This window comes from Fukomys damarensis, unplaced genomic scaffold (genome assembly GCF_012274545.1).
Source record: "Fukomys damarensis isolate Sample0158 unplaced genomic scaffold, DMR_v1.0_HiC HiC_scaffold_28, whole genome shotgun sequence".
NCBI classification, from domain to species: domain Eukaryota; kingdom Metazoa; phylum Chordata; class Mammalia; order Rodentia; family Bathyergidae; genus Fukomys; species Fukomys damarensis.
The window spans coordinates 47099206-47110952 of record NW_022900940.1 but is presented as its reverse complement, the minus strand read 5'-3'; the positions used below and the strand labels follow the sequence as shown (position 1 = coordinate 47110952).

The window sequence follows — 11747 nt, the reverse complement described above, 5'->3', positions numbered from 1 at the left end:
CGCGGGGACCCGCGGAGGGGATGAGGGTGAGGCGCGGGTGCGGAGCGGCTTCCTGCCACAGCCTCGCCGTGCCTTCCAGACATGGCCCCTTACTACGAGGCCCTGTGCAAGTCGCTGGACTGGCAGATGGACGTGGACCTGGTCAACAAGATGAAGAAGGCGAACGAAGAAGAGTTGAGACGCTTGGACGAGGAGCTGGAAGATGCGGAGAAGAACCTGGGGGAGAGCGAGATCCGAGACGCGATGATGGCGAAAGCCGAGTACCTCTGCCGGATCGGCCACAAGGTGAGCCGGTGAGGGCGACGTCGCAGGTGAAGGTAACTTTCTCAATGCACGGGAGCACTCACTGGTTCTCAGGGCGCATTCCCTGCTTCAGACAGCAGCCAGGGGTTTTCCTTGCTCCTTCTTAAATTAGAAGACTTTGTTTTGAGGCCGAGTCTCACTATGTAGTTGCGACTGCCCTGGAACTCACTATGCAGCCCAGGCTGGTCTCGAACTCACAGCGATCCTCCTGCCTCAGCCTCCCGAGTGCTGGGATTGCAGGCGTGAGCCACCACACCCGGCTAGAAGACTTTTTTAAAAAACAAACCCAGGAGTCACATAGTCCCGTTTATTGTGCATACCTGGCACTATATCTGAGGGGACTTCCCATGTCAACTCAGGAAATCTTTCCCATTCCAGTTGACTGCTGCCTAATATTCCAGCATAGAATATGCCTTCTGTAGGGCCCGCATGTGTACAAGGTATGTTCACTGTAGTTCGACCCGCTGTTCATGGATGGGAATGTTGTTTCAGCTGTTCATGCTTTAACTGCTGCTGCTTTAAAGAAAGCTTGGGTATGTCTCTTTTTGTGTGTGTGCTGGTATTTTTTAGGGTGCTGATTCCCTGTGAGGTGAACTGCTGAGGACATGAGCAGCTTTTGTTTAACACGTGTGGTCAGCTGTTTTTTGTGCTGTTCACCAATCTGGGAGTTTTGTTTGTGACAGGGTCTTGCTATGTAGACAAGGCTGGGCTCAAACTCATGGTGAACCTCCTGCCTCTGCCTCCTGTGTGCTGGAATTACAGGAGTCCCGGGTCTTTAAAATTTATAGTTTAGTAGTTGTGTAATAGTTTAGAGGATGGGCTTTAAATAGTCTTAAGTAGTTATTAAGTATGTAGACACAAGATGATATGGTGTCAGTACACAAAACTAAACAGTGTAGGTTCTTGGGTCAGATGACCTGATTTTTATTTCCAACCTGAGTAATTGTGATTTATAGAACCTTCAATTTCCTCATCTGTCACACAGGGTAACAATAGTTTCTACTTAATGCTGACAAAGATAAAGATAAAGAAGTGAGACTTACACGCTTGTGCACAAATATGTGCTTATGTGTTACTTAAATTTAATTTAAAGTCAGTTTTCTGTAATTATAAGTTGAAGAAGGTCATTGTCAAGATTTGTCCAGTAAGTGAAATTACTAGTTTGTGTTTACTTTTAGGCTGTGCATGAATACAACTTGGTTTCAAGAGTAAGGAATCCCGTGTGAATGGCAAACGTCAGGCTTCTGATTTAGGCTTGAATACGAGTCAACATCGGGACACTGTAGGTGGCCGTGTTTAGTCCCCTGCTCTTCTGTGTGTGTCCGCCACTGCATAGTTCACCCTGCGCGATGAACGACGTGATTGTTGCTCGGGCAGGCATCATGTCAACCAGTCAGTCCGTGTGTTGAATACATTTGATGGCGTTGTCATTTTTATATTTTTGTTATCTTATAAAAATGAACAAAAATTGCAACTTTTGGTCATTTTCTGTTTAAATAATTGAACTGGCAAATGATTAAGTAACATTCTTCCAAAAAGAATGATCCCTTTTTCCCCACCTATTTACTTTTAAAAAAAACTATTACCACCAAATGCCTACTAGACTTTAGTGGGTTGTTATTATTCTGTTACCATTAATTATAGTTTGTATTCTTTATCTCAGTGTATTGCAATCTTGTTAGAAGCTTCTTCAAAATGGTTCCCTCGTCCTTTTGACAGTATCTTGTAGATCTTTATTTTTTGATACACTATGATGTCACAAACTCACCTGTTGTTTTTCCTTTCCAACCTGAGACCTTCCCTGGTCTCTCAGTGCTGGATCGTACTTTTCTGAAGATCCGAAGCGTAACTAATTGTACAAAACAAGCCAAGCTGGGTGCAGGGACACCCTGAGGTAGAGGGTCATTAGTTTTAGGCCAGCCGGGGTTACATAGGGACATCTGTCTCAGAAAGCAAAGAGCAAACCACCAGCCAAGACAGTGCTGAAAAGTACCACGTATAAACAAGAGGTTTTGTTCATGTTCTTTAGTAGGACACAAGGATCTTTTCATTACTGTATGCTTGGAGTTAGAAACATGCATTTACATATTTAGTTGTCTAAGCATCACTGATTAAGATTACAATGACTGATAATTTATAATAAGGTTATGTGGACGTAGTATACTCCCAAAACCATTGAGTATACGAGACAGAGAGTACTCCTTTACAGGGGCAAGTAAATTATCAGTGTTCCTCACCGACTGATTTTTAGAATATGAGCAAATGCCAGGCATTTCTTTATAAGTGAAAAGAATAGTCATCAGTTTGTGACCATGTTTTCTCCACGCTGCTGTTCTCCCCGCCCTTCACAGAACCCTGGCAGCAGTTGGGGACTTTCTTCACATCTGTCTTCTTGGCTTTCTTCACAGGAGGGAGCTCTGACAGCCTTTCGGAAGACCTACGACAAGACGGTGGCCCTGGGCCACAGACTAGACATCGTGTTCTATCTCCTTAGGATTGGTCTGTTTTATATGGATAACGATCTCATCACGCGGAACACAGAAAAGGCCAAAAGGTATTGTTTCGTAATGTGGATTCTATTGTTTGTGAGCAACCGATTGGCCTGTTTTCTTTTATTTTCAGCTTTTAAGTTTGGTCAGTTCATTGATATAGCTGTTCATTGAAATACCTTATTTCTTTTTGGGTCAAGTTGTTAAAAGTTTTCTCTGAAAATTAAAAAAGAGTGGCGTTGTTTGTCCCCAGATTGTGAGTTCGTTGCTTTTATTAATAGCTTAATAGAGGAAGGAGGAGACTGGGACAGGAGGAACCGCCTAAAAGTGTACCAAGGTCTCTACTGCGTGGCTATCCGTGACTTCAAACAGGCAGCCGAGCTCTTCCTGGACACTGTTTCAACGTTTACGTCCTATGAGCTTATGGATTACAGAACATTTGTGACCTACACTGTGTACGTCAGCATGATCGCCTTGGAGAGACCAGATCTCAGGGAAAAGGTAACAGTCGAGCCTTCGTGATGCGTAGTTAGAGGACCGCTCCATGCCTTAACCCCACCGGCACACACGCGCACCATGGCAGTGCAGGCTTGTTTCAACGTGTGTGGTCCATACGACTGCATACATCTCGGGGACTGCTGCGTACTCGTGCATCTTGACCCCACCCAGCCTCTGCGGAGCCCGCCTGCCTGTTAACTTGGGCCTTTTACTTGGCTTTCTTAGCTCCTTCAGGAAGCTATGCGCCCGCCGTGTGAGCTTCTGTGAGTGACTTGCTGTTGTTGTGTTTTTAACCCCGTAGGTCATTAAAGGAGCAGAGATCCTGGAAGTGCTGCACAGCCTCCCGGCGGTCCGGCAGTATCTGTTTTCCCTCTATGAGTGCCGCTACTCGGTCTTCTTCCAGTCGTTAGGTAAGAAGAGTCGCTCAGTCTGATCAGCCGTCTTCCTCTTCGGATCCTGTGTTCGCACAACCACGGATGGGCTCACATATCTGAAGGGGCAGTGTGGATGGTGCAGGCCCTTGATCAGGGTGCTTCGTCCTCTGCCACTGGTTGAGGCGAAGCTGGCAAAATGAGCCCAGGCAGCCTGCAAAGCGACGATAATGCTTAAGTGTTTAGTGTGTTTTAAAGAACCAAAGAAGGTGGTGTGATGGCTGTGTGGCTTACAAAGCCAGGAAGTATTTCTTTTTTTGGTACCGGGGATTGAATTCGGGTCCCCACCAAACCGCTGAGCTGAATCCCCGGCCCTGGAAGTACTTCTTGCCTGGCCCTTTGACGAGGAGGTTAGCCAGGTTCCCGGTTTAGTCTTCAGGGGGTACAGGGCAGATATAAGCGGTTAAAGGTGTCACATTTCATGGGAAGAGAGGGGAGACACTGGGGTCTCTCTCAGCTGAGATGCAGTCTTGACTTCGGTGATGGGCTGTGCGATGCCCAGGTTTCCTGCTGATTTACAAGTGACGCAGGATCCTACGGGCTAGAACGTATTCGGTGGGGAAGGGGTGCGCCCTTCAGAGCTCCCCACACAGACTGCCGTTCCCCAGGCCCCCTTTCCTTCTTGGCCATCGGATTTCCGCTGAGGTGGGGGGGGGGCCTTAGCTCACATCCCAGCATCTTCCTGAGGTTTGTGAAGGGCACGTCTCAGGGCTGCCCTGCAGGGATCCAACGGGTTTGAACGGCGGGAAGGGAAGTCTGCTCCGATGCCTGCTCTGCCTCAGTGATGAAGCGAGGCTGCACGCTGAGAGCCAGGGCTGCTCCGACACAGCCCTGACTTCTCACGCCCGGAGTCCGTTTCATGTCCCTTTCTGTTGGAGTTCAGATGCACGCTACGCACTGCGGCACTGACCGTCTGAAGGTGTCGTGGAGGACGCACCGGGCGGCACCTCAGGCAGCCCATTGGGCGTTGCAGTGGGCTCACACAGTACTTGGCCTTTTCTGCCTGGGTTTCTCACTGAGCCTAAAGCTTTCACAGGTCCTCCGTGTTGTAGTACGTGTGTACTTTATTTTGTTTTATGGCAGAGTGGTTGTCTGCTGTGAATATTCCATCATTCATTTTTTGGTTTATTGAGACAGGGTGTTGCCATGCAGTTCAGGCTGGCCTCGATCTCGTGGTGATCTTCCTGCCTCAGCCTCCCCACTGCTGGGATTACAGGAATGTGCCCTGCACCTGGTTTACCATCTTGTATTTACTCATTTTAGTTGACAGACTTGTCCTGCTTCTGCTGTTTGGCTCCTATCAGGAAGGCCATGGTGAGCACTTGTGTCCAAGACCTGTGTGGACATGTGCTGGCATCTGTTAGGTGGATGTAGGCCTGGAACTGCCAGGCTGTGCTGCAGCTCTCTTCCTGAGGAAGTGCGGGCGTCAGTGCCCTGAACCTGCTTCCCGCTGGCTTCCCGACGATGGGTGTGGGGGGTGTGATCCGCTGCTCTAGCACTAGCTAGGTTGAGCAGCTTCTCTCCTGCTTACTGCTGGTTGTTAAAGCGTGGCGCTGTGTTGTGATTCTTAGTTTGTCTCTTCTGCCTAACTAGAATGTTGAGGGGGAGACCTTATGCATTTTAAAAACAAACTGTTAATATCCTTGCCACCAGCTCAGCACATGATCAAGTGCTTTGTGCAAGTGCTATGTTAACTGATCAGTGATCTAAGAGGAAAATGCCTTCCTGCTACAGTGCACTTGATGGTTGTGGGAACTTTTGAGTGTTTTCAGAGAGTAAGCCCATCCTTCCTGCTGCTCCATCCTTATTAGCACTTTTGGATGAAAAAAATTTTAATTGTTTTCCAAAACAGGGTCTCTGAGACAGGGTCGGGCTAGCCTCAAACTCGCCACGATCGTCCTGCCTCAGCTTCACATGCTGGGCTCAAAAGCCACTATGCTCAGCTCAGAAACATCTTTATTGAGACGGGTCCCAGATATCTTGGGTACAGAAGACAGAAAAGTCAAGTGTTCTTATGATAGAGTGAGTGATGTTCAAATCATTTTATCTGCATAGGTACAGTGAGATGTGGGGTAATAATCGTAAGATTTTCTCAAACATTCAGACTGCTGTGCTTTAAAATACTTCAACTGAAAAAGGAAGCAACATTCTTTTCTAGGCAATATCTGATTGTTTTTAGAACTTAAAAATAGACCAAGAACGTGAAAGGTGTGATATCCCACTTCCCCACTCTATACATATTTACTCAGACAAAACCCTTCCAGAAGTACCCATCTCAGATTTTGTTGCGTATCCTTCTAGACCTTTTACTCTTTCACGTGTGCATTTAGGCAGCCAGGTTACCCGCGCCGTGGGCAGTTTCCAGCTGTAGCGTGCAGTACTGGAGCTTTCCTAACCTGCCCTCACAGAGGCAGCTGCTGTCACGGGTCTCAGGTGTGTCCCTCACCGCGTCTGTATCCAGGCTGGGAACACTGGGGACTTAGCAGGTGCTGTGAATGTGTTTCACAGGCTGCTTTCCAGGAGGTTTTCCTCTTCTCACAGTTTGTGTCACTGTGCGAAGGCTAGTGGTTCAGGCTGCCAGCTTTAGCTGGCTGTGGCGTACAAGAAGATGAGCACACAGCAGGGTGTGGGAGCTCTGCGGAGGCCCTTTCTGAAGGCTCCTTGTCTTTACTGATGGAAATGGGCTTGTTCCCAGGGTGACTCATACAGGCAGTCCTGTTTTGAGTATTCTCATTTCTTAGGAGAAGAACCCAAGGAATTGAATTTTGTGGAAGATAACTACATCGTGACCACTGGTGCCCTCCAGAAATACTGCGCTATCCCCCTCTTACTTCCTAGCACTTGAGAGCCAGTCTTAGAGCAGAACAGCTTCACTGATGTTTCTTGCATTTCTTCAATCCGTGGGAACTCGCACTGTCTCGTGTCTGGTGTCAGTGAAGCTCCGTGTTCCAGGGCTGGTGTCCCATCTGCTTTGATGTTGCCTGTCCTGCGCTGCTCCAGCTTTGTTCTCCTCGCTCCATAGCGACATGCTTTTGTTTTCTCTGACCGACCTCCTCGTCCTTGGTAGATGCTTCAGACTGTGGTCTCTGCCCTGGCCTTTGTCTCCATTCTGTCATTGAACAGCGTCTGGATGGCAGCGATTCCCAGACTTCCTGCTGAGCACCAGACCCACGCCTTACCACCTCCTTGGTGCCTTTACCTGCTGGTCCACCAGAACAGTGCCACAATATGCCCGAGTCTCACCTGCCCGCCTGCCTTGTTCAGGTCACAGACAAGTATATTCTCCATCTCTGTCCTTGTAGGTCACCCACCGGTACACTCCAATCTGGCCTTTCAGTTCCTGTGTGCTTACCCTTTACGCTGCCTTGGGGCCTTTGCTTCCTTGCTGGGCTCAGTCTCTGAGGTCTTCCCTGGCCACCCCTGCTGGGTGGAGGGTCTCCCGGTCACTGGGCCTCGTCTTCACAGAACTTGTTTAGTATCCCTTGAGCTCTTATGATTCGTTCCTGCTCTCTGAAACTTAATGTCCTTGCTGCCAAAGAAAATTGTCTTTTGGTTTATTGCTGTACCTTCAGTATGTAAAGCAGTGGCAAATCGGTAAAATAATTTGCATTTGTGTGGATTGTTAATGTCAAAATTTACTGTTCATCTTTTTTCTGATAACAGCCTTTGTTAGTTAAGGCTATTAACCTTTTTTTAAAGTAGCTGCATGTGTTGTTTTCATATTTTGGCTGGATATTTTTTGTCCTTCTGCGGATGCAATCCAGGAGCTACCTCCCTAGCCCACAGCTACTTCCAGTCTTAGCGTTGTTTCCTTAAACTCTCTACATTTCTGGCAAGGGGAGTCATTGGTATTTCCCTGTATTGCTTGTGTTCTGTAACTTTTGAAAATATCTGATTTGTATCTTTCTGCTCTTTTTTCATTTGTCACTGTACCTGTTCAAATTTATGAAGAGAAGAGAGTAAAAATGTATTTCACTCAAGGGTACAAGAAGCTGCCCTGGCTAAGTTACCAATGTCTGAACTGTGTCACCTGTGAACCCAGCCCTCTTGGAACTGGTTCTTCTCCCTGGACGGTGCCAGGCTGCTGAGTGCTGCTTCTGTGTGCCTGTGCTCCCCACGGTGGCTCCCCAAGCAGGCACGCCGTGCAAGGGCAGTGGGAATGCTCACCACCTCCAGTCTGTTTGATCGATAGCCTGTCTTCTCATTTGTTTCAGCGGTTGTGGAACAGGAAATGAAAAAGGACTGGCTTTTCGCACCTCATTATCGATACTATGTCCGAGAAATGCGGATCCATGCCTATAGCCAGCTGCTGGAGTCCTACCGCTCATTAACCCTGGGCTACATGGCGGAGGCCTTCGGGGTTGGTGTGGAATTCATTGATCAGTAAGTGTACACAGCACTGTGTTAACTCCTGGTGTAAAGTTGCCTTTTAATGTGAATGTCTACACTTCCCACTTGCATTGCTTGCCTCAATTTAAGGGGGGAAAGCAGCTTTTTTTCTGAGTATTATCAAAGTAGTCATGTGTGTCGTCTCTCTGCCTTCCTCAGTCTCACTTTCTATTGACAGGTAAGAAAAGCAAGTTATGGACAGGTAAGAAAAGCAAGTTATGGAGAAGTTAACTGACTGACTAATGGTTATCAAAAGTTCTGATAACGAGTTGTTGACAAAAGTCGCCTCTTTGTGACGCACACTGCAGCTATCGTGACGACTTGGGTCTTGTGTATTTCTGTCTGGCACATTTTCTCTGATAATACCTCCCAGTTTTGAGATTGCTGCTGTAATTTTGGTCAACCTGGTGGTTTATATGTGGGACGTTTGCACCTGAGTCAGTGATCCAGCAGATACTGAGCCATTCCTGTATGTCCACCGTCACGTAGGTTCCTGTGGTCAAGCACTTTCACCGTAGCTGCAGGGGAGAGATGGCAAAAAAGCAAATATGAAGGTCACTGCAGGTGGGAGGAGCCTACCGATAGGAAAATGCCGCATGTGCCCGAGGCAAGCATCTCAGGTGATGTTTGCCCCGAGGTCCGTTGAGTGCTGCCGTGTGGACCTCGCTCGGTGCAGAGGGAGCCAGGAGCAGGCTTGGACTTTGCAGGACAGGAACTGCAGGTGTGGCTGCAGCATCGATAGAGTGGCGGGAACACGGAGGATGCAGAGTGAGCAGTTCGTGCTGTGCAGCTGGGTTGTCAGTGGACCGCGTGTGTGGTTCCCGATGCCTCTCGAGCAGAGACCAGTGGTCTGTTGTGACACCGAGGAGCTGTCCTGGCTGCTGGGACTAGGGTGGTGGGAGGAAGGGCGAGATGCTGGCTTGAGAATGCGTGACATCAAGAGGAGTCGGTGATTCTGAAGCGTAGGTCTTGTAACGCAGTAGTGCACGCGTGACATCCTGTCAGGCAGCTGTGCAACCCCCTAGTGCTGGTGGTCAGGCTGCCTGGCAGCAAGGCCTACAAATTACAGCCCCATCGAGAATGTGTGCAGCACTGATGATGTCCATGGCTAAAACAGTGAAGGCCACACTGGGGCCATGTCGTTTAAATGTATATTCAATTTCAGACATGCAGAGAATTCTACATTGTACAATGAATTTTCTTATTTTGTTAATTTGGTGATCACGTGTCTATCCATCTTTTTTTTTAACCACTTCAAAGCAAGTTTCAGACACCAAGTCCAACTTTAAATTCTTAAAATATGAGTTTGAGGGAAACAAATTCATTGCAGTGCCCAGGTCTTAGGTGTGACCAGGCCCCTACTGAGAAATTCACTCGTTTTCTTCCTTAGAGAGAAATTAGTTGTTTTTCATTGACCCTTCTGAGCCCAGGCCTGGTGGCCACTGGCCTGGCAGGATGTATGGCACATTACTGGCATTTTATTTATTCATGAGTGGATGGAGGAGTGGTGTGTGGTGATCGGGGCCTGGTGTCTGTTCCAGCCCCGGGGCTGCATGGCCGTTGTGGGTGCTGCCTGCCCCTGGGTCCCTCGAGTCAGTGTGACTGGGGCTGAGGAGCAGCTGGGCAGAGCAGGGACATGGCATTCAGGCGTGCTGAGGTGCTGTCATCCGCATGCACGGCGGCTTCGTGTGGTATTTGAATTTTCCTTTGGGATCCAGACCAGTGTTTGAGGCAGAAACACTATGGAGCTCTAGTTGTTATCCAGAAGGTCCTCCTTTTATATTCCTGTGACGCCTGGACATTTCCTCCCTTCTTCTCAGGTGAGACTGCAGAGGTCTTGCTGCTGTGCTGCAGAGTGCCGTTCATTACAGGGCTTTTGTTTGGGACAGCGAATTTGTTCACAGGTTTATCAGATTTTTCTCCTAGTATTGCTTGTTATTTTATCTTAAGGCGCTGCTGTAGCTGTGAAGGTTGAACACAGTTTGTTTGACACATGTCTTCCACTGATACGAACTGTGAGGGTCAAAGTAGATGCCTTAAATCCTCCACAGTGCCAGGGATGCCTCAGCTGCTGCACATGCACTAGCTCAGGCTGAAAGAAACTCTTAGCTCGACAGACAACTGGATGTTATATGGAAGAGCAGTATTTTTCTAAGAATTCTTTATGAGGCTAATGCTGAGTTTTTCCTTTCTTTACATTAGGGAGCTGTCCAGGTTTATTGCTGCTGGAAGACTACACTGCAAAATAGATAAAGTGAATGAAATAGTGGAAACCAACAGGTACTCACATTCTGTGCATTTGTTTAACTGTCATAATAAAGGGCACTTTAAATGCCATCTTAAAAAAAGTATGTCAGCTACTGTCAAGGAATAATATGACATTAAATATATATCTTTTAAAATTTACAGACCTGATAGCAAGAACTGGCAGTACCAAGAAACTATCAAGAAAGGAGATCTGCTGCTAAACAGAGTTCAGAAACTTTCCAGAGTGATTAATATGTAAAACTACTTAAAGGATTTCCCTTACATCTAAATGAAATAAAAACATTGTCATTTCTTTGTTTTTTTTTTCTTCAAAATACACCCCTTTAAGGAGAGGCTCTAGCAGTGTTAACGACATCCGAGTTCTTCACAGTGAGAAGTGTTCTGTCATGCACGCATTTGTGGGGCTTCGGTGTGACACGCACGTGCGTCCGCAGAGCCTGACTGCGCTTCAGCCAAGCGGGGGTAAGGGCAATGTCCGTCCCCTCTTCCCGCAGGCCGCCCGCCTCACTGTAGTAGGAAGAGACAAGCTGTATAGAAGCCTTGACAGAAAAGCTTCCGACTTAGTGAGCAGAAGGCAGATGGAGCTGTATCGTGCTTTCAGAAGTGACTGAGACAGGACGGTCGCCCTTTTTAGGCTGGCCTAACAGAGCCCAAAGCGTAACTTACTAAACATAGATTTTTTTAAACTCTTGTATATTAACAAAGTGACTTTCCCCTCAAATAGGACCAGACCATGGTAACAGAAGGAAGAGATCTTAGTTGTTCACACTGTCAGACTGCAAGTCTGGCCAGTTTGCTCCAGGAGTGGGGGGCAGCAAGCGAGGCAGGGGAGATCCTGGCATTTGGCTTAAGTTAGAATGGGAAATAGCGTTTCACTGTGAAAGGCAGGAGGGAAAGAAGAGTTTTTGGTGTTTAAGATACTTGCCAAAATATTAAAAGCAGTAGCTGGACGTAGTGGTATGTGCCTATAATCCCAGTACTCGAGGCTGAGGCACAGTGAGTTCAAGGCCAGCCTGAATTGCACAACAAGACCTTGTCTCAAAGCAAATAATTTTTGCAGAACTAAGAAAACTGTTTTTAGCAAACTGTTCTTTTTTTTTGAGACAGCATCTAGGTTGCTTAGGCTGGCCTGGGACTTATGATTCTGCCACCTTAGTCTTCCAGGTTGTCTGGGTTACAGGTGTGCACCACAGTGCATTGCTGAATGTCCACTTACGAAATACTCTGTTTCCTCAACTCCCACTCAATGACTGTTTGGCCTAACGTGGTCACAGAGCAACCATGGCTTTTCTGTCAAGGCTGAAACTTCATAGGGTGTAGAGGAAAGACTTTCCTTGCTTAAAATGTGCTTGATCTGTGTTCTGTCCGT

The 11747-nt window shown here is 47.5% G+C and overlaps 1 protein-coding gene across 1 annotated transcript; it reads left to right on the top strand.

Moving 5' to 3' along the window:
• The first annotated feature begins 81 nt into the window (after positions 1 to 81).
• On the top strand, positions 82 to 10651 carry Psmd6 (proteasome 26S subunit, non-ATPase 6). The gene is made up of 7 exons (XM_010606569.3): positions 82 to 285; positions 2712 to 2857; positions 3074 to 3293; positions 3592 to 3700; positions 7936 to 8104; positions 10313 to 10390; positions 10520 to 10651. The coding sequence occupies exons 1-7, from the start codon at positions 82 to 84 to the stop codon at positions 10614 to 10616; spliced, it is 1023 nt and encodes a 340-aa protein (XP_010604871.1). The 3' UTR covers positions 10617 to 10651.
• Positions 10652 to 11747: the final 1096 nt, after the last annotated feature.

Excerpts from the sequence above, each read along its gene's own strand:
- Psmd6 (XM_010606569.3), top strand. The coding sequence starts at position 82 with ATGGCCCCTTACTACGAGGCCCTGTGCAAGTCGCTGGACTGGCAGATG. Across the intron at positions 2,858-3,073 it reads AACACAGAAAAGGCCAAAAG|CTTAATAGAGGAAGGAGGAG; the intron begins GTATTGTTTCGT and ends TTTTATTAATAG. Across the intron at positions 10,391-10,519 it reads GAAATAGTGGAAACCAACAG|ACCTGATAGCAAGAACTGGC; the intron begins GTACTCACATTC and ends TAAAATTTACAG.